The sequence below is a fragment of the Drosophila kikkawai genome, chromosome 3L (genome assembly GCF_030179895.1).
Source record: "Drosophila kikkawai strain 14028-0561.14 chromosome 3L, DkikHiC1v2, whole genome shotgun sequence".
NCBI classification, from domain to species: domain Eukaryota; kingdom Metazoa; phylum Arthropoda; class Insecta; order Diptera; family Drosophilidae; genus Drosophila; species Drosophila kikkawai.
Window position 1 is genome coordinate 12,689,348 of NC_091730.1, and position 25,052 is coordinate 12,714,399.

Genomic DNA, 25,052 nt, shown 5'->3' on the forward strand with positions numbered 1-25,052 from the left:
GACTCAGCTCCCTTGGCGGGCAGAAGAGAGACCCAAAGACCGAGAGACCCTTATATCTGTAATCTCCAGACGAAATACCAGAATTGCACCCAGAGACACCCGGAATATCGGACAACAAACAGAAAGGTGGAAGGCGAAACGAAACTATAGAAAAACATGATACTGGCCCAGCTAGGAGAGGGAAAATGCGAGCGAACCTCGCTCGCCTCAACGACCCTGTTGTGTGTTTCTGTGTGTTGATAGTTTGTGATAGAGCCACCGGAGAGGCGGACAGATAAAGACTCGACTCAGTCAGATCTGCGATCGGTGCAATTGAGTGGATTCTGAGTTTGGCGAGAGGAGAACCCACTCCAAGTGCAGCGGCGACATATTAAATAATAGCCGAGGGTCCGTTCCGAGCTCAATCAGTCAGTCAGGTAACGCTCGGAATGTTCACACATATCGCGTATACGCCCCGGCCGGCAAAGTAGACTTGCCACTAGTCTCACTCTCCCGCGTGTCCCAATACTATATCGCAGTGTCTGTGAGAACGCTTCTGGAGTCCCGCTCGCATTTCGTTGCATTTTTGTTCGCCGTTTCCATTTTCGTTTATCCACGGGCCTTTTTGCGAGCTTAGAAAATGCACTTCTCGTGCATTTATTCAGTTTGAGTCCAGCACGCGCAGCGTCGACGAGCGGATCTCTCTCCCCTTTAAAATATATAAATATATATAGTAGCTTTCCGGATCGGGGTTCGGTTTATACGTATCTTTCGGATTCCGCCTTTTTTTCGTGCAGTAATTCTTCAATATAACTTGTAAATACTCGATCTCGATGAAAAGTCAAGCCGTCTGTCGTCAATTATTGTCTCCAAGTGTAACTTGATCACAATTTACACGCCGTGTTTTTTATCATTTTGGTTTTGTTTCTGTTTCGGTTTTGATTTCGATTTTTGTTGTCTTTCCCTCCATTCGCGCTTCGCCAGAATTTTTTAGTTTTTTGTGCTGATATTGCCCGAAAACAATGGCAATTTTCCACCTTTTCGGTCACAATGAATTAAGACGTTTGCAGAAAACTAAAAATGTTTTTTATTTTATTTTTATTTTTGTTATTGGAGCTCTGTTTTAATATATACATACGATTTGTGACCAACTGAGAAGCAGCAAGCCGGCCAGAAAATAAAAATGAGCAAAGCAAAACGGAAAAAGTTATGTTATGTAACTTTTAAAAGCAATTTGCACACACGAGCAAAAATAACAGGCATAAATATGAAATAATTATTAGAGAAATAAAGTGAAAAGCCGGAGAAACAGAAGTGGCTAAGCCGTCAAAGAGGAATATAACGTATATAGATGCAAATAAATAAAGAAATTAATCATAGGGCGTTCTTTACAAGGCAATAAATTAAAATAAATTAGCAAATAAAAAGTGAGTGATGTTTCAATAAAGTGTTAATTGAAATAACACAAAATATTATATAAACGCCACTTAAAATCAATCATTAAAGTGCCAAGTTAAATAAAAAAAATGCTTAAATTAATTTAACTACAAATTTTTAAAGTCAAGTGCCAAAACCAAAAGCTTAGCTCAGCTGCGACTAAATTCTTAAGTGTTTTCCTTAAAAAATAAAGTGAAAATAAATTAAATAAAAGGGCAATGAAACAAACAACTGCAGCCATTAAAAATCTATTACGAAAATGCCGCGCCAAAGGAGATAAGACGAAGAAACCTGGTGATGGTGGTGGGAGAGGGGAGAATTCTCGCTAAAAACTAAAGTGCATTCAACCAAAAATTACAACAAATTATCTGCCAGAGAGACTACTTTTCTATGCCGACTTTCGTTAGGCTTTTGGCTATATGCATGCGCCTGCGCAATACCTTAAATATATTATTATAAAGTGTACATTTGTATATAAGAATAGGTATCAGTCTGTTCACTCTGTTTGCTGCACTCGTGTTGTTGCATTTTTTTTCATTGTCAAAGTCAGCTTTTATACCCAATATACTAGAAATGGGTATATAGTGTTTGAGTTTGATATTACCAGGTTGTAAAGCATGTAAATCTGATCGGAATACAGTGTTGCTGTGCATAGTTGAGTTTATATAGTAATTAACTAATAATGAAACATTTTAATATTATATAGCAAAGTTTGTGATAATTAGTTTAGAAAACTAAAGGATTTGTGTACTATTTTCTTAATTTGTGGAAGGGTACTTGTGGTTTAGATTAATTTATAAATTATATATTAAAGTAATCACAAATTTTTAATAAATTTATTAAGATAAAAACCTTTTTATACCTTTAACAAGCCCTATTTAGTTTTAGATTCACGATCTAAAGGTCTTGGTTTTGTTTATTTTTGTATAATAGAAGAGAAACCTATTAACTTTATTGATTTACCATTTAAATACTCTTAGTTCACTGTGCTTTCACTCAAAATCCCACAAGTACATACATAGTTGCCACGATTTGCATGCTTCTGTAAACGTTTATTGAAGAATTTTCAGGGAAATAACTAGTAGCTAGGTATTTCCCCAGTCGCCAGACTTGACTTTTCTCAGTTGTTTTATTTTAATTGTATTTGTTGTATTTTTTTATTGTTGGCTGACAAGTCTCGGGTCTCGGATCTGGCGTCTTTTTGAATTTTTTTTTGAAACGTCATCGTCAGCGTTTGACTCGACCCAGTATCTGTGTATGTGTGCGGGAGTGTGCCTAGGTGTGTGTTAGTGCGCGTGTGCATTTCGTGCGGTGGTGTGTGATCATGCGGTGGCCGCACACACGCTCTCAGTAAAAGTTATTTCAATTGACAACCAACTTAAAAACAAAATCTATAAAAACAGGCAAAAGGCTGTAAGCAGTGTTTCGAACTTATCCGATACAAAATTGATATAAAATGTGGCACAATTACGAAATGCATTTAAACGACCTGGTTTGCTGCACTTTCTGCACGTCTACTTCATTTTCGTTTTGAGCAAATACCTGCTTGTTGATATGGTGAGATAAGCAACTGATTGACAACTGCCTCATGTCGTCAGGAGGAGTACTTTTCGTTTTCTTTTCCCTTTTTGTTTTTAGTTCTTTTTCTTTTTGCAAAATTTAGTTAGTTGAAAACAAAGAAAGATAAGTAGAAGGAAAGCTTCTGGCAATAAATATTTAGTATGTTAGTGAAGTGTTTCAATGACTAAACATTCAAGTAAATCTTTCCACAAGGCTATTCCTAAGCAAATTAATATCTATTTCCAGTTTGAATTAAAAATTCTTCTTAAAATTAGCCGCAGGGTTTTGTAAATCCCCTCTAAAGCCACTCTTTCTAACGTTTTAAATACTGTTCATTAAGCATAAGGAAATAGATGTTTAATGAAATCTAAATTGTGATGAAAATGGGGTTTCGAGATGATGTTATTGAGCAGGCAGACTACTCATGATCAAGTGCTCATCTCAGCGATTGATTTATTATTAGATGGATTACCCATTCCCAGATCCGTTTTCCAAACCCTTTCATTAACCCATTTACCAAGTACAAAAACCAAATACAACTCCCCCAATAAAGAACCGGTTAAATCGAGGGGCCTTTAACCCTATAAATTGTCTAAGCTGCTTAATACTAGTTTAGGAATTTTAACTAGAAAAGAGAGTGAAAAAGGGGGAACGAACGCAAAGAAAATAAATCAATGAACGGCAATTGGCAAAAGATAAAAATAACAAAACAACAAAAAAAAAGTGAACAAAAAAATAGTGAAAAATTCAATTAAGTCAAGTTTAAAACAACATGAGAGGGAGTGAGACAAAAAATATTACAAGCTTTGCGGAACCAAGAGGAAAGCCAGAAGAAAAAAAAAAAACAAAAAGCTGTACAACGGGTCGTATGAGTATTGGGTATTATCACTCACACACAGACACTATGCTGTAATCGCAATGCAATTAGCATTGGCAAAAGCTCAAGTTCACTGACAAAGAAATCAAGAGACACACAGAGAGAGGGAGAGAGAGGAAGACGCATCCAAGTGTGTGTATATGTATATATGACTTACCCACACATCCACAGTATGCGATAATGTTTTTTGTAACTGAGCGAAGCTTTACAAATGCAATCAAATGACGTTAGTTCCCCCACCAGAGCGAGCTATCAGACGTTAGAGAGTGCAAGTGAGAGGGCAATAGATATAGTGACTATATCTCTCCGCGCTCGGTGCTCGTGAGTAGGTCAGTCAACGATCTTCGGGCCGGGTTGAGTAAACTTGCCATTGCTCTGCTGTCCAGTGCACTCCAACCGGCTTTCCGTGCTTTTCATTTATTTATATGCTCACATGCATGTTTTTTTTCCAACTTATTGGCTTCCGCATTGCAAATACTTATAAATATATGCCATAAATTCACAGCCAAGAACAACAACAAACGTCGTTGTCAATGCCAAATGTTTAATCTGTTTGATTCTAAGGGGAGGGAGGGCGCTATCGGCAATAAATTAGGGGTTGTGTGTATTAGAAGCTTTAATGTTTACTTAGACTTACATGGGAGGGGAAGACTAAACAGAAATGGGTTTATTTCGGTAGAAAAAGAATTTATTCTTTTATTATTTTAATATTTATAACTTTAACTTAAAGTATTTCTCACAAACTTATCTAATTTAAATGAAACTCTAATATTTGTCTTAAATAGTTCAGATTAAAATACATTAAAAGCGGCTAATAACAACTGAGGTTAGTGAAAGACGATTTTAAAAGCCTTTATAATAATTTTTAGGAACCTTTAGGAAGTTGTTTAGTTATATAAATGAAAAGCTAAATAACTAAACAAAGAAAATATCTATATTAAAATCGATTTAATAATTTTTAAACTATGAAAATAAGGTTAATTAGTTTTACTTAAATGCAAATATAATTTATTGCAAATAACAAAATACTAGTAAAGTTTCTTAGGTGCAATGTATTTATATTTAATACAACTGTAATTAATAGAATTTAATAAAACAAAGACTAAAACCCATTTGCAAGTCTTGTTCAATAGCAGTTACAATCTCCTTTCCAAAAATTAGACTTTCAACCACTAAACAAACTTCAAAACAGTTTATATCAATGATTTGTTGTCCTACTCAAGAGCAAACCGTTTAATAACTTAAGAATCACTAGTTTAATTACATTCTATTGACTTAAACCATGATTTCATGCTTAAGTGACTTCTTTTTAGAAAGGTGGTTTGTTAATGCAAATTAAACGATCCTAAACCCGTCAAGCTCTTGACTTTGCATATTTCACAGTGGCTTTAATATTATTTGTTTAGGTGATAGAGTAGTTTTTCCTGAATCAACTTTGTATTTAATAGCTTCTATTCGATCCAAAGTTGAATGTCTGTGACCCAATAATTTCACAGTTTGTAATTGAGTTGGCAAAATGGCAATTAGTCCGCATTCTCTGGGGTAAAACTAAACGCTTCAATAATAACACCTGACACCGTCTCTATATGTCTCTATTTGAACCCTTTTCCAAGCTATTTTTTTTTTGCACTCTGCGACAGACCAAACCGACCGCACTAATTGCAACACGAGCCATTAAGCTAGTCATTGGCAATTATCTGGCAACTTTTCAAGCCAACAAACGGTCTCGGGAGCTGGGTTTGGGCCAACCAACAGCTACTTACGGTTAACCAGCAGCAGCAACACTTGGCCCAGGGAACGGGGCGGATGTTTACCTTTGATGTGTATTTAAAATACTCTTGCCTACATGTGGGAAATTATGAGACTCTCTCTGGTCAAACGGAGTTAAACGGATTAATTACAGATGCCCTCGACGCAGATGAAAAGCTGCTGTAATTTTAAGCTGCTTTGCACATTTTAATTAAACGCTGATTTTTCGTACATTCGTCCGGCTTTGGCTTTAAAATGGGTTCAATTCCAACGTCATTGCGGATTCTGGGCATAAAGTTTTCCACCTCAAACCATTTGGAAAAATGCATTTAACAGGCTTGCAAACCCCTTTGACATTTGCTCAAAAGTTTTCAAGTTTTTGTTTGCCAAGAAATTGCTTTTCGCTGAAGCCCCTTAAATGTTGTCGCCGTCAATTAAAAGGGAATAAAATTTGCGGGTGTGAAAGAAAATTAATCGAAGCAGCAGTAGATGATGGAGATGTGACTGAAAACCAGCAGTCAGAGCAGTATTAAAATCAAATATTCTCACAGAAATTATGTAATATGCGAGCAAGCCCGTGCATGGAAGCTTATTTATAGCCTAACAAAGCAGCCAAAGGCCGGCTGCAGCCAGGCAATTGGTTAGCAGCTGCTCCACTCGCTCTCCTGGCCACTCAACCACTCAACCACCCCCACCCACACCACAATCCTGCCCAGCACACCCTCTCCAACTCACTCCAACCACCGACTGGTTGTTATGGCATTCGCTGAACGCATTTTGTAACATGACAAAATAGCGTAGCATACATTTCAGGGGTTGCAAATGTGCAACATTGATTGGCACGACCAACTGGCAAATTGGCCACGGGGCCTCCGTTCGTGGAGCCTGCGCAGGCGCAGCTTATGGGATTACATAACCCTGCCTGGGACTCTGCAGGAAACCGATTCCAAAGGATGCTGCTCGAAGCTGGCAGCAGGCAAAGCCGAAACAGAACCACAACTGCACTTGTTGCTGACAGAACGCGACGTGAGACAACGATTTTGCGAGAAAAGCGTCGGGAAAAATAATACAAAGAAATTCTCCGAATAAAATAAAATAAAAAAAAATAATAATTGTGTTTTCCAACCCTTTGCAGGCCTTCAAAATGTGGCATATTGAGCATATGGAAATCAATTGTTGCGTGAATATTACCTGAACTTTAACCGAAAGACCCAGAGAAACATATGAACAAAACTATGTGAGCGTGTAAATCAATTTTTTAGGAAGTTGTGTGAGCAAGAGTCTTCAAAAGAAGTTGAAAGTTTCGCACTTTCTTCGGTTTTTCTTAACATTTTTGGTGATTTTTTTGAAAAAATTTCGTGCAATTTGAAGTGGATTATCCGACAGATACGAAAATGGACGACGAAAGCGATGACAAGGACGATACGAAAAGGTAAGTTCACTACACATTAAGCACCCATACACTTAAAGGCCTTGGCTATTCATAAATAGATAGCACAAATCCGTGGACAGTCTGCGACTGACAGTTGACAAGAAACAGAATCGGAGAGGAGAATACGTGTATATGGCATTTTGTGAAATTTTCCGCTCGAAGGTGGAATGTCCCCATTCTTTGTTTATTATTTTTCTCATGAATGACTGTGACTAAGACTAGGACACTGCTCTGCTGTCGTCACAGTCTCTCAGATGGGTAGCCCCCAGACCATTTTGGTAATTCACACCCCACGAATCAATCAATGGGGTCTCAGTAACTCGATTCGTTGATCCGTTTCTCCTGCGGCCAACTTCAATCAGTTGTAATCGGAGTACGGATTCAATTTGCACACGCATTAATTACAATTACTTGGGTTTGCACAATACCCGTAGGCGTCTGGCGCATATCAGTTGGCAATTAATATAAGAAATTAGAAATCAAGTATCCAGAGAGGTGGGACAATTCTCATTTCAAAGGGGAGTCATCTACGTTTGATTAGAGATCATTCACACATTCTTAGTCTGGGTGTGACAACATAATATTTACAACAAGAATGTTACTTTAAAGTCATCTAAGGGTTTTCCACATTTTATAACGTATTATGATTGAGGTAATTGGAGGCAAAGGAATAGAAAATGAATTCTTTGGGTAATACTGTAGTTATTCCTTACTTTTTACTGAATTTTAAACCTTTAACATAGCCTGGATAGGAATAATAATTCCGTTTAATTTCCATTTAAACAAAAGTAAACTTGGAATTGCTATCAAAAAATTCGGATTGATTGGAAATTTTTGAGGTTGTACTAAATATTTTCACAGAAAACCAAAGAAATTAAAACGAATTTTCTAGAAGTTCATAATTATAAATAAATATAATATAATTTAAAAAATTTTTAATATTTCTTATAAAGTTAAAACGTTAAACTATACAAAAAATCAAATATTTACTTCAAGCTTATAGAATAAGGTTTTCCAGGCTTTTTAAGAAAGCAAAATTTCAGATTCCGGTTATACAAAGGGATGTATCTTTTCAATGTTTTAGTAATTCCTCGATAACTCCTTGAATATACAATTTTCTAACAAATAAATATTTAATATAACAAATAGACTTTAGGAAAACAAATCTTAAGCTTCGTAAGTTAAATAAAGAGTTATCTAGTCAAAAAAAAAAGGCAAATCAGTTGCAAATTTTCAGATATTCAGCTAAACTCCACGTCAATTATTTCCCAACAGATTGCCCTTCAATTAGCTCTCAAGATATCCTCTAAACCCTTACATATACATAACTGGCCATGAACTAGCGCACACAAAAACAACTGACAGTAACGTTAATCCATATACTCCTCCAATCATCAGCCAGTTTTTCTGACATGCAAATGTCAATGGCAGAGCAGAAAAAGTTAACTCTAGCGCAGCAAATGTAAAGCGACAAAGGGCACACAAGCTCAGCCCCCTTTAGAGAGACCCGGGACAAATCAGGGCGGGTGATAGCATATGGGCATATGTGGCTAATCAACGCCAGACAATGCCTGAATGGGCCGGGCACACGTGGGTCACAAACGACTCGCCTTAGGGGGTTGCAAATACTGAATATTATGAGCTACTCACCTTTGTAGTGAATGTAAAATGTTGCTAATCGTAAATGCATCCGATTGATTATTGTTTAACTCGTAGTTTCCTTTGCAGAAAATCCCGCAATCTGAGCGAGAAGAAGCGGCGGGATCAGTTCAACTCACTGGTCAACGATCTGAGCGCTTTAATATCGACCTCTAGCAGAAAGATGGACAAGTCCACGGTCCTCAAGTCCACCATAGCCTTTCTGAAGAACCATAATGGTGGGTTAAACAATTACTGCTTATATTTTGAATTATTCTTAAATATTTACCTAAATAAACAGAGGCCACGGACCGCTCCAAGGTTTTCGAGATACAACAAGACTGGAAGCCCACGTTTCTGAGCAACGATGAATTCACCCATCTAATGCTCGAGTCCTTGGATGGCTTTATGATGGTCTTTAGCAGCATGGGCTCCATCTTCTATGCCTCGGAAAGTATTACCTCTCAGCTGGGATATCTGCCGGTAAGTCAAGAAGATAAATCGTTACAGCTGGAACTAAACTTACACAAGACTCCTACATAAATTCTCTCAAATCTCTTAAAGATATTTTAAGACTTATGAAAAACTCACCTTTCCTTTCAGCACGACCTGTACAACATGACCATCTATGACCTGGCTTACGAGATGGACCACGAGGCACTGCTGAACATCTTCATGAATCCCACGCCTGTGATTGAGCCCCGGCAGACGGACATCAGTTCTAGCAACCAGATCACTTTCTATACACACCTGCGGCGCGGGGGGATGGAGAAGGTGGATGCCAATGCCTACGAACTGGTCAAATTTGTGGGTTACTTTCGTAGGTAGCCGAGCAGCCATTCAATGCCAACTCCTCTCATGCTTGTTCTTTGTTCTCCTCCTCTGTGTACACAGGCAACGATGCCAATATGTCGGCGGGCTCTAGTTCTGATGGCTCCAATGGCGGCGGCGGGAACGGACTGCCTGCTGTCTTGCCACGAATCTTCCAGCAGAATCCCAATGCCGAGGTGGACAAGAAGCTGGTTTTTGTGGGCACCGGCCGCGTGCAGAATCCCCAATTGATCCGCGAGATGAGCATCATTGATCCCACGAGCAACGAATTCACCTCGAAGCACAGCATGGAGTGGAAGTTCCTGTTTCTCGATCACCGCGCGCCGCCGATCATTGGCTATATGCCGTTCGAGGTGCTGGGCACCTCGGGTTACGATTACTACCACTTTGACGATTTGGACAGCATTGTGGCGTGCCACGAAGAGCGTAAGTTGTGAAAATTTATTGCAATTAGAGTTTTCTTAGCTGTTCGCGCTGCCAACCTAACGCGAAGTAGAGGGTGGCAGCGCTGAAGTACAGTTGAGGAAAGTTGTGAACAGAGGAGTAGAGAGAAGGGATCAGAGAAAAGGGGAAGAGATTTAAAGTTATTTGACATTTAATGCTAGTTTAGTTTACTAAAAATTAAGCCATAATAAGGTTATTTCACTTCTGTAGTCAGTTTAGCTTACAAAATAATGCTGATTATCTAAATTAAACCCTTTTACTACGCCCATGATTTGTGTGATTGTCAGAAAAACGATCTGGCAACCTTGCCAGAAGCGCATTAAGTTGGCTGCGGTTGGAGAAAGTTGTTTAAACAGGAAAATATTAAGTTTATTAAAGATTACAATAATATAGAGTGTTAAATAAGTATTTAGGAATCCTAAACACACTACAGATGCTTAAAAATTTGCAACCAAAAGAGATTAAACACCTTTTATGAGCCATAAAACCATGAAATAGCACTTGTTTTCATTTGGCAAACTTCTTGTAACTCTAATATTTGATTCTTCCAACATTCCCCACATATAGTGCGACAAACGGGCGAGGGAAAATCCTGCTACTACCGATTTCTAACCAAAGGCCAGCAGTGGATCTGGCTGCAGACGGACTACTATGTGAGCTACCACCAGTTCAACTCCAAGCCGGACTACGTGGTCTGCACCCACAAAGTGGTCAGCTACGCGGAGGTCCTCAAGGACAGCCAAAAGGAGCGTACCAAGTCCAGCAGCGGCAGCAGTCAAAACAATGGAAACAGCAAGGTTGTGGCCTCCACGGCTAACAGCAGCAAATCCGTCTCCGCCACCACAACCCTCAGGGACTTTGAGATGGGCAACCAGAACTTGGACAGTGCGTTGCTGGGCAACAGCCAGGCCAATCTGGGCAATGAGACGACGGCCACATCACCCACCGTAGACTCGTCGCCCATGTGGTCGGCATCAGCGGCTCAGGCTTCCGGCTCCTGTCAAGTGAATCCCCTGAAGACATCACGACCTGCCTCGAGCTATGGCAATATCAGTTCCACGGGGATCTCCCCAAAGCCCAAGCGAAAGTGTTATTTCCACACCAGCCGGGGAAATGAGTCCGATTCCACTTCCATTTCGGCGGATTCTGTTACCAGCAGGCAGTCCATGATGACGCACGTCAGTTCGGTGGGTATATGATGTAAAGTTTTTATTTTTTTATACAAAAAATATTACATTTCGCTTATTCCTTTAGCAAAGCCAACGGCAGCGATCGCATCACCGTGAACACCATCACAGTCAGTCGCATCATAACCACCAGCAGCAGAGCCAGCAGCAGCAGCAACATCAACATCAGCAGCAGCTGCAGCACCAACAGCTGCACCAGCAACTGCAGCAGGGCGTAGGTCCGCCCAAGATGGTGCCCATTCTGCCGATTGCTCCTGCCCAGCTGATGGCCAACAATGCATGCCAGTTCCCTCAACCCGCCTACCCACTTGCTAGTCCCCAGTTAGTGGCGCCCACGTTCCTGGAGCCACCGCAATATCTTACCGCCATACCCATGCAACCGGTGATTGCGCCGTTTCCGGTGGCGCCTGTGCTTTCGCCGCTGCCAGTGCAGGCACAGCAGGACCTGCTGCCCGACACCGTCGTGATGACGCCCACGCAGAGCCAGCTGCAGGATCAGCTGCAGCGTAAGCACGACGAACTGCAAAAGCTGATACTGCAGCAGCAGAACGAGCTGAGGATAGTCTCCGAACAGCTGCTTCTGGCCCGCTACACATACCTGCAGCCCATGATGCCGATGGGATTTGCAACAACGAATATGGCGGCCACGGCCATGGGAAATATGGGATCAGGAAGTGGTCAACGTGGGCTGAACTTCTCCGGTAGTAATGCAGTGCAGCCGCAGTTCAATCAGTATGGTTTTGCGTTGAATTCAGAGCAGATGCTGAACCAGCAGGATCAGCAGATGATGATGCAGCAACAGCAGAATCTGCACACACAGCATCAGCACAATCTGCAGCAACAGCATCAGAGTCAAACGCAACTACAGCAACACAATCAGCAACAGCAGCAGCAACAGCAACATCAGCAGCAGCAACAGCAACAACAGCAGCAGCAGCAACAAATGTTGCAGCAGCAGAATGATCTATTGTCGCGCGAGGATATCGATGATTTATTTCTCAACTTGTCACCCCTGCAATCTCTGGATTCTCAGTCCACACTCAATCAGCTAAATGCTGGCTGCAACAATAATAGCCAGAACTACAATGGTGGCAACAGCAGTCAGAATAATGGCAATCAGAACAACAACAACGGCAGTTCGAATCCCCCGCAGAACAACAACGAGGACTCCCTGTTGTCCTACATGCAAATGGCCACCGAATCGAGTCCCTCCCTCAACTTTCACATGGGCATTAGCGACGATGGCTCGGAGACCCAGAGCGAAGACAACAAAATGATGCACAGCTCCAGCAGCAGTCAGTTGCAGCAGCAACATCAGCAGCAGCAACAGCACCAGCAGCAAATGATGCAGCAACACCAGCAGCAGCAGCAGCAACAGCAGTCAAACAACTTCTTCAGTTCGAATCCCTTTCTCAGCAACAGTCAGAGTCAGAACCAAAATCAGTTGCCCAACGATCTAGAAATATTGCCCTACCAGATGTCCCAAGAGCAATCACAGAATCTATTCAACTCGCCGCACACCGCCCCCGGCAGTAGTCAATAGCCCGTGCAGGTCCTTAATGTATATAACTCTCTGTAGATGTAGGCCCCCGCGTATTATGCTAGAAATTAATCAAGTTTGGCCTCTGGCTCTCTTTATCATCGACCCTTCTCCTGTATTGGTGACCGAGAACTAGTTGTAGATCTCAACAGACTGAGTATTGTCCTAGCCCCGATTAATGTGTGTAAATAAGCTGTAGTAAAGTTCTCAAAATATTGTAGGGATTAATTCGTTTGTAAGATTGTATGTAGCCCATCGTTTCTGTAGGTTAGTAAGTGCCATCGAGGCACAAACAGGGATCTCTGATACGTAATCGAACCTTAAAGCCTATTCTAAGTTATTGTAATTAAACAAATACAACTAAAAAAACAAAAGAGTTAAGCAAAGCTAATCCAATTCCATATTATTTTCAAGACTGGGCTTCGCCACCGAAGTCAAACAAGATATTTATCAAGCGATTTATTGTTTATTCTTGTACATACTTAAGCTATATTTATATTCATATTTTTTTAATTCAAAACTCAGGTTGAGATTGCAACTGACATTTATTTAGCTGTGAGCATATTCCCATAGGTTCTCTTAAGGCCCCGATCTTTTCCAACAGCCGAAATACCTTAGTTCAATCGTCACCCCGCTTTCCCCGTATTACTATTTTGCTGTTGGAAGAGCTCGTTCGAATATGTTTCGATCTTCAGCTGATAAAGAGCCAAATGCTTTAAACTTGGCCAATTGTAAATGAAAACCAACTATCTTACACTCAACTACAACTACCTTAAAACTCTAGTTAACTCAGTGTTTAAGCTCTGTACATACCTATAGGACAAGTCGGGAGAACTTGGTTAAGCCTGTAAATAAGCGAACGAGGAGGATAAACTAGGACTTTTTTGTACATAACTTGATGTTTTTATGTTTTGCGAAACAAGCTCCCCCAAAAAAACATACTGAACAAGCTAATCAAATCAAAAACATAACCGAACTAAGCAGAGTTGTAATAAAGCAAACAAAAAGGTTACATAAGACGACTAATTTCTTGGTATTTATTATTCAAATCATTCCTAACAATATATGTATATAGACAGGGGGTAATGTAAGGTAGTAGGATCAGACGCGCAGCTTGGTGATGGCATTCTGCAGGATCTGGAACTCGGAGTTGATGTTGTCCATCAGATTCGAAATCTGAGGCTTGGAGTCCAAAACCTCAACGCTTTGGGTGTAGGCATTGTAGCGAACACCGAAAGGACGCGGAATCGAGTTGGCAAATTTACTGTAACGGTATAAAATATATTATAAGGATATTGTTGCTTTGGAAATTTAAGGAATCTCCTTACATGGTCTTCTCCTTGGCACTTTCAAAGCTATCGGCCACATAGTAAAGAGGCTGGAACTGGGTAATGGGATACTTGGTAATGCCAGTGACTTCGGGCTCAAAGTCCTTCAGCTGCGGTTTCTCCGTCAAGCAGTATTCCAGTTCTCCATAAGACGAGAGCAAGCCAGCTCCATAGGCCTTCAGCTCACCCTCCTGACGGCAGAGACCATACTCAACAGTAAACCAGAAGATCTGGAAATAAAAATATGTTAATAAATATTTTAGATCAGTTGTAAATTAATTGTCAAGCTTACCGTGGAAAGCTTCTCAATATAATCATCTGGGGCTCCCAGCGAAGCCAAACCAATCTCCTGACTAAACTGGGCAAAGGCCGGATCGGCAAAGAGTGGGACATGGCCCATCAGCTCGTGGCAGACATCTGGCTCTGGGGTGTACATGGGTTTGCTGGGATGACGAATGTACTGAGTGGAGTGGAAGACGCGGAAGGCCAAGCCAGCCAGGAAATCTCGAGAGCTAAGAAGACCAGCCACCGGACGAAGGGTGAAGCCAGTGCAATCTTTAACAAGATTTTAAAGAAATAAATATAAATTTAAGCAAATCAAAAATAAATATAATTACCCCGCAAAAAGTTAGAGACATCCTCCAGCTGTGGAATATTATCCTCGCGGAAGCCACAGTTGTCCACCAGCAGGGGAAAGACGTGATTGTACTCCCGGCAGGCGTGGGTCTTGTATAACTTGGTCAGGTTCCTGAAGATAATGCCCCAGGTTTCGGTCTCCTCCTTGGTGTAGGCCACATGTGGCAAGGGCTCGCCATGCTTGTAGTTGTAGGCGATGTCGGCAAAATACTTGCGGCGCTTGCGGTACTCAGGATCTGTGAATCCCGGATGATCGGAATCCAACTCAGAGCCATAGCTCAAAATCTGATTGGCAAACCTATCCAGATCACGTATACGCCGTGGGAACCAGGGCACAGCAGTGTCATTATCCTTGTAGTCGCGTGAGATGATATTAAAGTAGCTGCACTGCTCCTTTACATCCTCGATAGCTTTGCCCAGAGCCCCCGACTTGCCATCGGCCTCCACGAAAAACTCGTAGCCGGGAACACGCAGCGAGGAGCGGGACTCGATGTGCACTAGATTGATGTCATGCTGCTTGAAGATGCCCAGGATATTGGCCAAGGCACCGCTGGACAGCGAGGAGTCCTTGGGCGAGAACAGCAGGCAGGTGTTCCTGGCCTCCTGAATGTCCACACCCTCGACTATATAAGCCGAGTCCTCAACGCGCGTTGGCTAAAAGAAATCAAGGGGAAAACTTTCCTTAACGTCTGAAAATATTTACATTTATGTTTTGGAAAAATCCAATTGCATCATAGGAAAGACAAGTGAATGACCCGTTGAACTAGTTATCAGGTTAACTTTCTATTATAATAATTATCAGCTACACATTATTATATTTCAGCCGATTAACTATCAGCGAATCTTTTGTTATATGGGTTAACTAGGGCCAAACCCTGTGAAATTTTTAATAAACGAAGCCATAAATGACTAAACAAACTGTAATTGTAGTACTTGCATAAGATTTACATCATTTGCATTGAGATATAGTGGTAATATTGAAGGTTTAGGCCTGACCGCAAAGGCAATCAGTGCATATTGCCAAGGGCTCACCTTGAACTTGGTGTGATGTGTCTTCTAAAGGTCTTGAAAAGTGGTAATTTGAGAAGGTTTCTTGCCAAGGATTTACTGAGGAGTTATTAAACAATTTAAAAAGGCTTTAATAAAATTATTATTAAATTATTTAAATTATTTATTTATTATTTTCTGCTCTGAATAAATCCTTTATCAAACCGATATTTTTCCCCATTTCTAAATTATGCATCAAAACAAATATATAAAAATAGAAATAATGCCGGTTTTCTAATTCAGGTTTCAATTCTAGTTTCTCATAAATTAGCCTTTTTATGTTTTATTTTTAAATGAGTAAGAAAAAAACTATTGTTTTTGTTTTGCTGCAGAAATAAATATTCCACTCAACCCAGCAAAAATACAGTATATTCCTATGAATATTCCTTTGTCTTTGTAATGGCGAACTAACCCAATTCCATGACAAGTCAATTCGATTATAAATCCGCTTTCTCACTTTAATCGTTTTAATAAATTAATATATTTGCTTGTTGTTGATATATTCTTGTCAAGGTTAGCAAAAGTTCAGGTTGAGTGCACAAATAAATAAATAAATGTGTTATTGTTATTAATTTGATTGCTATTTTACAGTTCGCGGCTTGCTGAGCCAACACAAACCTTATCAAAGGAGACCTGACGCTGGTACATCTCACTTGATTCCGTCTCTGGTGGTGGTGTCTTCACTGAAATAACGAACGATCCGCTCGGCACACGATTTAAAACTGATTTAAATTCTCAGTTAATCGCGCGCTTAAATAGACTTTTCGCTAGGCCCCAGGCCCCACAACCCAGCCCCCCTAGTTTATGGCGGTTCCAAAACGAAAACGAAAACCGAACTCAACTGAAACCAGTAAATAATAATGCGGGCAATCGGGCGAGTGAATGATCTTGGAATGGCATCCACATGCGGTCCAATCTCGACTCTAACTCTGCGGCTTCTGGGGTTATCAGTCGCCGCCTCTCGATGGGCCTAAAATCTCATTCCATCTCATTACAGAAGCCGCTGTCTAGCCGATTAAATCTAAATATTAAAACATAGATACAGTCTAGATTCTGTAAACCAGTCGAAGTGTTTCTGACTTAAAAAAAGAATAAACTAATTAATAAAAATAACAACACAAAACCCTTCTAGACTAAGTGATAAGCGATTGGGGTTGTGTATTTTAAGATAAATAAATCCAGGCTAAATTTAAATTATTCTCAATTTTTTAACCAATATTTTTCCTTATGAATTTTAGTTAATAATATAAATTTCGTCAAATTTCATCTTCAGGAAGCTCGACTGTTTCATTAAAATATTATCAGCAGTCATGTTCATGGCTCTGCTGGGGTTCGTTATAACAAAACATTATTCTAGCTAGTTTTAGATTCTTTGTTTTTGCAAAAAAAAAAAAAAAACAAAAAACAAAATAAAACTGAATAATCTTAACAGAGTGATTTTTTTATTGTTAATGACAGGTTCTTACCAAACGAGTTCAACGGCATTTCAGGGCAATTATTTCAGTAGTGAACAGCTTCAAGTGGTGGGCCTGGCACGCGCTGCCTTTGCTGTTACGTATAAACGATACGATCCACAGCGATTTGATGGGAATTGAATTCAGAACCAATCTTAAATCAATCAGTTCACTCACCTGGTCTTAGCCTGATTTTTCAGATATAAATCAATCATTTTAATTACCTTAGACTTAGTCGAGTTCTATTTGTAATATCTTTGTTCTATGTGGATTGCATTGGCCATGATCATTGCTTGGTCTTTTTGTTTGTGGAAAGCAATAATTGTTTTTGTTTATACTCTAAAGTTGAGGGGTTAGTGGTAGTGGCTTATGGCACGCCAACTGATAAAAGAAAATTTTTAAGCTGATGTAATATTACACAAGTTTACAAGACTCTTTTCCGTTGATCGGTGAAGAAGAGTTTCATGGTCAAACATTTTGATAAACATAAGCTTAATTAAGAGTTGAAAATTATACTTTATAGATATTTATATTTATATAAAAAGATTCTTTAAATATATAAATATATAAATTTGCTTTACATGATGATAAAGTCCCTCCATAAACAATAAAATTCCCTTCTAAACATTCTTCACTATTTTTAAAATATTTTTATTTAAGTTTATTTAAGGTAATCATACAAAAGACGTACAAAAATATTTGTATAAATGTCGCATCAAATCTACTATTCCATGTGATGAGCAGTCGTATATAGTATATTTATGTATATAGTTACAGACTTTAGAAATTCGCATAGTGATGCCACAGCGAGGTGAGCTGGCCGCGTTTCAGATGTTTCTGGGGACTCGATTGCGGGCGCACGTTCTTCAGAGTGCAGCCCACGGGCAGGTTGACCTAGATATTCAGTTATAGATATTATTATTATAAGATATTAAAGCTATATAAAATAGAACCTTCGCTAGATGAGTACTATTACAATCGTAGCTCTGGCTGAGTTCGAGGAAAGTCAAACTTACGGATTGGTCAGTCACCCGAACGGGCTCTTTATTAGGGCAGACAACATAGACTCCCGACACTAGACTATCGAAGCTCCGGAGCTGAGCAGGTGCAGAGCTGGACTCGGCCTCGGGCTCAAAGCGGAGCTCTGCCTGAGGCGGTGGAGGTGAAGGTTTGGCAGCTATTTAAGCGAAAGATAAATATATATCTTAAATTTATTACAAGAATACTTACATCTCACATGTATAAAGAAAATGCATCTGAGGGTCACCCCGTCTGTGGTGGTGGCCTCGTACTTAATGGTATGATCTCCCGCCTTGAACAAAGCCCCAGGAAACTGAAAATAAAAGAAAATGATCAAATTTTCCTTGAACTTAATTATTTTTTAGATATTACTCACATGCGACTTGTAGATCTTGAGTAATTTTCCATTGAATCGCGGCTCTTCCCAGACCACAGATCGCAGGTTCTGGTGCTCTCTCAAGTGAACCTCAATCGAAGGTGGACAAAAATTGGTCGTATCCGAACCCAAATCGATTCTTGTACTTTCCGTAGCCGCCGGAGCAGAGCTAATCAGCTTGGCAGATTTCTGGGAAAATGGTTCCAGCCCGGAAAAGGGTGAAGCCTTAGGAACTGACGAACTGAAACTGGGAAATTCCGATTTTCCAAGCGAGGAAAATGTGGGAATGGGAGCTGGTTGGGGTTCGGAATTAAATGAGGAGAATGTGGGAAAGGGAGCTGGCTTGGGTTCGGAATTAAAGGAAGTAATTGAGGGAAATCTATCTGAGCTTCTGGAGGAAAATGTGGGAAATGGCGCCGGCCTGGGCAGCGGGGGAAATTGCACAGAGGAATAGCTAGGAGTGGCCGCCTTGACGGTGATCACTGTCTCACAGGATGCATGTAACCTGGTCTCTGGATCGGTCACTCGGAAGTGGACCTTATGCACTCCGGCTGGCAAATGACCCTCAAGTTTTCCTGCCCAGGCGGGTGAAGCCACCAATTGACTTCGTTTCAGATTCGTTTCCGGTCTTTGCAAAGTCACATGCGTCTTCTGTTCGCCGCTATGCAGCAGGATCACCACATTCTCGGGACACTTGATTTGAGGTCTGATTCTCTGGTGAACTCGCACGGGCGCCAAATTCTGCAGGGATTGCGAAGGAGCCCAGGGAATCTGGCTGCCAAACAAGCTGCTGCTTTCAAAGGGCTTGCAATCGAGATCGGAACCGAAGGCCCAACCCTGCAGGACCATGCAGGAGGTGAGCATGGGTCCGGTGGCCACAAAACCGGGATTACACTGGAGCTGGCAGATGTCTCCGAACCGAGATGGCCCTTGGGTACAGCTGGCAGGGGAGATGATGCCATTGCGAGCGGGTCGCAAAGCGGGACAGATTCCTGGGGTCTGCACGCTGGGCTGCTGAATAGCTGTGAAGAGAACAGGACTAGAACAAATAAAACAACCCAAACACATGAGAACTCACCAATACACTTGGTCTCCGCACCCTCCCAAACTCCTGTGGGTCCACAGCTTCTGATCTCCGGACCCTCGAGGGTATAACCCGGATTGCAGGTGATGCGGCAACGACTGTTGTAGAACAGCTTCTTCTTCTGGCGGTATCTGTTACAGCGAGCTTTGCCATTCGGAGGAGCCTGGAACCGCGGACAGAGATCCCTGGGCTGCGACTGGCCAAAGGTTGGTTCCGGTGTGCTTGAATCCAGGAAGCTTGGTAGCGTAGGGAACGATGGGTACTTCGGCTTTGATATCTCCGGGAAGGAGGGGAACTTTGGACTCTGAGGTATCTCGTTTGGCCTTTCGTTAATGTCCGGATAGTTGATTTTGTTCGTTTCCGTTTTGGGAAATTCGGGCAGAGCAGAGACAGCTGGAACCTCGGGCAGATCGGGAAACTTGGGGAATTCACAACGGAACCCTCCAACCTCATTTACACACTTGCCAGCCACACAGCTCTTCTTGTCCTCAGCGCACTCGTCGATATCCTGGCAATTCCTTTGCTTGGCATCCAAGCTATAACCCGGCGGGCAGCTGCACTTGAAGGAGCCCTCGCTGTTCTCGCAGCGATGCGAGCAGCCGCCATTGTTCACCTGGCACTCGTCAATGTCCACACACTTGCCCTTCGATCCCAGCATCCAACCGAGACCACACTCAATAGGAGCACAGCCGTCGGAGGACCTCTGGGTGCCCGGCGGACAACCGACCAAAGCAGGACGACAGCTGCGACCATCTTCGTTGAGAATATATCCCAGGGGACAGCCGCACTCGAAGGTTCCCTCCTTGTTGATGCACTCGTGGGTGCAGCCACCGGAGAGCAATCCCGAGCACTCGTCCACATCCTGACAGGTCTTACCGTCCTTCGCCAACTCGTAGCCCCTCTCGCAGGCGCAGGCAAAGGTACCTAAAAGATTTATGCAGATGTCGCTACAGTTTCCATAGCTCTGAGAGCACTCGTCGATGTCCGAGCAGCCGAAGCCATCTGCGGTCAGGTCGAAGCCCGATTCGCAGGCACAAGCGAAGCCCCCGGGTTGATTCAAGCAGAGCTGCGCGCAGTGGCCATTGTTCTCGCCACACTCGTCGACGTCTTGGCACGTACGCATGTCCTCGAAGAGAGCAAAGCCCATGGGGCAGGCGCACTGATAGCCACCGGGTTCATTCTGGCAGAAATGCGAGCAATTGCCATTGGCCAGCGAGCACTCATCGATGTCCAGGCATGATGGAGTCGCGGATGAAGTTGAGTCATGGGATGATGATGATGATGATGAGGTGTTTAGCGATGTGGCAATGAGGCTGTCCAGTCCCAGGGCATAGCCCGGCGGGCACAAGCAGGTGTAGGAACCATTGAGGTTCTCGCAAAGCATTTGCTCGCTGCAGCTGTGAGTACCCCGCGAGCACTCGTCGATGTCGAAGCAGTAGCCACGGATGCCGTCCAGCTTGAGCAGCTCGTAGCCAGCGGCACAAACACACCCATACGAACCTGGAAGATTGCGGCACACCTGTTGGCAGCCACCGTTCTTCACCTGGCACTCGTCCACGTCTTCGCAGCTCTTGCCATCGGGGCTCAGGCGGAAGCCCTCGCGACAGGAGCAGATGCCTCCACGAGCCGTTAGACAGATCTGCTCGCAGCCATTGTTGTTGACCTCGCAGCGATCCTCGGCCAGGCAGGTCAACTCCTCCACCAAGTTGAGACCTTCGGGACACAGACACTGATAGCCTCCGGGTGTGTTCTGGCACTGGTGGCTGCACAGGTGCGACTCCTCCGCACACTCGTCTATATCCTGGCAGCTTAAACTCTCACTTCTGTATCCATCGGGACAAATGCAGCTAAAACTAGTGTTGTTCTCACTGGGCATGCAAGTTCCCGGCGAGCAACGTTCGTGGCCCTTTTGCGTGGAACAGGGGGTCTCCAGCACCGAACACGAGTGCCCATCTTCGGAGAGCTCATAGCCCTTGGGACATTTGCAACGGTAATTGCCCTCCGGCAGATCCTCGCACTCATGGGCGCAACGAGTGCGATTTAGCTGTGGATTGTCCAGATCCGCACAGCCATCTAGGGCACAGCTGTGCTTGTCTTCGAGAAGATGGTAGCCTTGGGTGCAATGGCAACGGTAAGAACCAATTGTATTCTCGCACTTGTGCTGGCAGTAATGAGGGTCTTCCGGACCAAACACTTCGCACTCGTCGATGTCCAGGCATTGACTGCCATCGGCAGACAGCTCAAAGCCGGAATTGCAACTGGACTTGGGTGCTATTTCGGTGGTTGTCTCCTTGACCAATTCTTCAGTGACCTCATTGGTGGCTTCCTCTTTGGTGGCTTCCTCTTTGGGGGCTTCCTCTTTGGTGGCTTCTTCCTTGGTCACCAACGGCACCACACAGCGGTAAGAACCTGGAAGGTTCTCGCAACCAGCTTGGCAGTCTGAAGATAGTTCGGGATTGGCGCATTCATCAATGTCTAGAAAATAGGATATATATTTTATATATAGAAGATTTCTTTTATACCTTAAAGTACCTACCTATACAAGACTTCCCAGTTGAAGCATCTATTTCGTAGCCTTTTTGACAGGCGCATTGGAATCCTCCTGGTAGATTATTGCAGATCTCCGAGCAGCCACCATTTGACTCCTGGCACTCATCGATATCTGAGGAAAAAATATAAGATTAAGTAAGGTTTATCCTCGAATTGTAGTCAACTTCACCCACCTATACACCCGGTATAATCTGTAAGATTCAGGGTATAGCCCTGCCAGCAGTCGCACTTGTAGACGGGTTCGTTCTCATCTGGATAGAGCAATCGCTTGCATATTTGCTCACAATTGGGGTTGTCTTCTCCGCAATCAGTACCCAAAAGGGTTGGGGCATAAGCATCCTTCTTGGATGCAATTTCTGCACTAGGAGAGGTTACCTCAACGGGCGGGACTTCTGGCTCCGGGGATGCCTTTATTTCAGGTTCCTGAACTATAGAGTTATCAGGCTCCTTGGCAATGCCGTTTTCTGGCTCCTGGGAAGTTGGGATTTCGGGCTCCGAAATAGTTTCGATTTCTTGGGGAACTTCGTTGTCAATTTCTGGTTCAATAGGCTCTGCAGATGTAGCCTCTTCCTGCTCCTTGTTTCTTTGAACTTCAATATTTGATGGTGCCACTGGGCTGTTTTTATCTTCATTGATTTGGATAACAATTTGTGGTTCCGGCTTGACATCGCCGGTGACCTCCAGCTTGGATTCATCTGCAGTTGTAGCAACTTCCTTTACTGGCGGTGGCAGTGGTGGCAAAGGTGGTTCCTGCTCATTATCCTGCGTCTCATCTTCCTCATTGTTTTCTACTGAATTGAGTTCATCATTGGGAATCGTCTCGTACTCGTCGTACTCATCGAACTCAGTCTCTCCATCGCCATCGCCCTCGCCCTCGCCATCGGTATATTCTGCCTGGGGAATGCAGGTGGGGATTTCCCCGACCCATTTCCGGTTGGAGCAGTACATGGCAGTGGCGTCGGCGGCCTCGAACTTGTAATTTTCATTGCAGGAGAAATAGGCCACCAGGAAGACCTTCTCGCCCCGCCGGCGACGCTCGAAGAGAGACACTCGACCGTGGTTAATCTCTGGCGGCACAACCTTGGCCTCCACACAGCTCATGTCCAAAATAGCCGCCAGGGACTTGGGTACATTTGGCTCTTCGGGAATTTTCATGATCTTTTCACGCCGCTCTGAGCTTAAAGAAGCTAGGGTGTGAGAAGATTGGGAGGAAAAGTGTCTTGTATAGTAAATATTATCTTAATATTATGCAGCCTAAAATTATGCCAGTAAATATTTATTAATGAAATTTATTAAGCCAGGGAAATCGTTCTTTTAAAATTTGTGATCAACAGCTGTAGTATGCCATTATCTTGAGTTATAATTCTTTCAAGGAATTGTAATTCTAAACAAATAGTATGTAAAAAGCAATAAGAATATAATCACTGATAATCTCCGGGTGTTATCCACTTCACTTTTGAAATAAAAACTTCTCTCCAAAGTCCTTCATTATTTTAATACCTCCTACAGCTGCTCGCAGTCCCTTTAATATCAAAAAAAATATTCAGAGCTATCTTAGACACTCAGCTACTTAAGGGGAAACCCATAAAAACAAGCTGAATCAATCAGTTGAATCAGTGCCAAAAGACTTTTCATTGCCATGAAGATTTTCTCTCGTGTCTCCTCCGAGTTTAATTTTTCATTTTGGGATTTTCTTTGCTTTGATTTACGATCGGTTTTTATGATTCTTGTCTCTCTGAACGCCGGCCGGTAATTTGGTGAACTATATTTCGTTAAGGTAAATGGGTGCCCCGTGTTAGTCATGACTCATTTATATAGCACTATTTTCCTATAGAGAAAACGTGTCATAAAAATATACATATATGGTCCATTAGCTGTTAGGACAAATGGTTTTTATGACAGTTTTGTGTGGTCATATAGATAAAGATTTGGAAGTGGGTAAATTGTGTTCCTTATGAATAAGAAAAATGCGGAATTATTCATTGAACTCAAGAAAAATATATTGGTTAAGAAAATTCGTTTTTCTTATGAAAAGGAAATTTCAGAGCGTAAAAATTGGGTTCTTAACAATTACAATTAAAAATAAAATGATTTTCCTGATCTATTTAAATATAAATTTATATACATTTGAATATAGGCTTTATCTTAGCATGATTAAATTATTTATTTTGAATACTTCTTTAGCTATATTTTCGCTTCTTTCTCTACAAAGAATATTCACTTTTTGAACAGATATTTCCACCTCCCAATGTATGCTTCCACCGATTTCTAGTAAAATCCCAATCTCCTTCAATAGTGTGCCATAAATTTCCCATTCCCCGATATCCGTAAGATATTATAGAGCCTCGCCCACGCTTACCTGAAGCAAATGCAACGCATGTCAGCGTCCATAAAACATATTTCGCCGCCCACATTCTGCAGCCCTTTTCACGATCCTTTTGGAGCTGCTATCACACCTTTCCACTCTCTCACTTCGGTTGACTTCTTTGGATTTTTGAATTTTATAAATAAGAAGGCATTAATAAAATTTCACGTTTCTCGTTTCGTTTTTTTAGTTTGTCTCCAACATATTTATGGGACAAGAACTATATATGTAAAGATATATAGAGGGGCAGAGCCATTAAGATTAAGGCGGCTTTTATAAATAGCACATGTTCAGCACTTTTTACATATATCTATAGGCATTTTGTGGAAGTAAAGGGACAGTTTTACACAAAGTCAAAGCACTTTCAGTAATTTGAATTCATTAAGCATGTAATAACTTTATTTAATATTAAAAAATCAACAAGGAACTTTTGTATATATATGTATTTTCGAAAATCTCAGAAAAGCAACTCGAAATTTTGTATTTAGAAAAGAACGCACCGTTTCCGCCGAGAGCCA

General features: G+C 42.0%; 3 protein-coding genes and 1 long non-coding RNA gene across 7 annotated transcripts in view; 1 reads left to right on the forward strand and 3 right to left on the reverse strand.

Moving 5' to 3' along the window:
* LOC121502290 (uncharacterized) overlaps positions 1-9,403 on the reverse strand; it is an 81,582-nt gene extending 72,179 nt beyond the window's left edge. For both annotated transcript variants that reach the window (XR_011445054.1, XR_011445055.1), the window contains exons 1-3: positions 9,264-9,403; positions 8,962-9,149; positions 8,685-8,895 (exon numbers count right to left, since the gene is read on the reverse strand). This is a non-coding gene — a long non-coding RNA (uncharacterized lncRNA). The remainder of the gene's footprint in view (positions 1-8,684; positions 8,896-8,961; positions 9,150-9,263) is intronic.
* On the forward strand, positions 432-13,695 carry Clk (circadian locomoter output cycles kaput protein Clock). Of its 2 annotated transcripts, none has more exons than XM_017161088.3 (8): positions 432-795; positions 6,738-7,034; positions 8,751-8,911; positions 8,974-9,155; positions 9,276-9,492; positions 9,567-9,929; positions 10,515-11,134; positions 11,202-13,695. In XM_017161088.3, the coding sequence occupies exons 2-8, from the start codon at positions 6,997-6,999 to the stop codon at positions 12,675-12,677; spliced, it is 3,057 nt and encodes a 1,018-aa protein (XP_017016577.3). In that variant the 5' UTR covers positions 432-795; positions 6,738-6,996; the 3' UTR covers positions 12,678-13,695. The 2 variants fall into 2 exon arrangements, with proteins under 2 accessions (XP_017016577.3, XP_070142183.1); XM_070286082.1 differs by having other exon boundaries at positions 8,763-8,911.
* On the reverse strand, positions 13,684-16,397 carry Hn (phenylalanine hydroxylase). The gene is made up of 5 exons (XM_017161180.2): positions 16,304-16,397; positions 14,620-15,292; positions 14,295-14,557; positions 14,003-14,232; positions 13,684-13,938 (listed from the first exon to the last, which is right to left on the reverse strand). Exons 1-5 carry the CDS (start codon positions 16,331-16,333, stop codon positions 13,776-13,778), a joined length of 1,359 nt encoding a protein of 452 aa, XP_017016669.1. The 5' UTR covers positions 16,334-16,397; the 3' UTR covers positions 13,684-13,775.
* Positions 16,398-17,837: 1,440 nt separating this feature from the next.
* LOC108070604 (latent-transforming growth factor beta-binding protein 4) lies at positions 17,838-25,052 on the reverse strand. 2 transcript variants are annotated; one of them, XM_070285723.1, is made up of 10 exons: positions 25,035-25,052; positions 24,529-24,653; positions 22,343-23,356; positions 22,156-22,281; positions 21,120-22,094; positions 19,614-20,543; positions 18,536-19,557; positions 18,370-18,472; positions 18,156-18,316; positions 17,839-18,033 (listed from the first exon to the last, which is right to left on the reverse strand). In XM_070285723.1, exons 2-10 carry the CDS (start codon positions 24,581-24,583, stop codon positions 17,920-17,922), a joined length of 4,500 nt encoding a protein of 1,499 aa, XP_070141824.1. In that variant the 5' UTR covers positions 24,584-24,653; positions 25,035-25,052; the 3' UTR covers positions 17,839-17,919. The 2 variants fall into 2 exon arrangements, with proteins under 2 accessions (XP_017016663.1, XP_070141824.1); XM_017161174.3 differs by having other exon boundaries at positions 17,838-18,033; positions 19,614-22,094.

Bases quoted from the DNA above. Each gene is read 5' to 3' on its own strand.
- Clk (XM_017161088.3), top strand. From the start codon at position 6,997: ATGGACGACGAAAGCGATGACAAGGACGATACGAAAAG. The intron at 9,156-9,275 runs GTAAGTCAAGAA...CTTTCCTTTCAG, and splicing joins CTCAGCTGGGATATCTGCCG to CACGACCTGTACAACATGAC. The intron at 11,135-11,201 runs GTGGGTATATGA...TTATTCCTTTAG, and splicing joins TGATGACGCACGTCAGTTCG to CAAAGCCAACGGCAGCGATC.
- Hn (XM_017161180.2), bottom strand. From the start codon at position 16,333: ATGTACCAGCGTCAGGTCTCCTTTGATAAG. The intron at 15,293-16,303 runs GTTTGTGTTGGC...GATTTCTTTTAG, and splicing joins GTCAGGTCTCCTTTGATAAG to CCAACGCGCGTTGAGGACTC. The intron at 14,558-14,619 runs GTAATTATATTT...ATCTTGTTAAAG, and splicing joins TGTCTCTAACTTTTTGCGGG to ATTGCACTGGCTTCACCCTT.
- LOC108070604 (XM_017161174.3), bottom strand. From the start codon at position 24,583: ATGTGGGCGGCGAAATATGTTTTATGGACGCTGACATGCGTTGCATTT. The intron at 18,317-18,369 runs GTAAGTATTCTT...TCGCTTAAATAG, and splicing joins TTTCTTTATACATGTGAGAT to CTGCCAAACCTTCACCTCCA. The intron at 18,034-18,155 runs GTAAGTTTGACT...CTGAATATCTAG, and splicing joins TTCGGGTGACTGACCAATCC to GTCAACCTGCCCGTGGGCTG.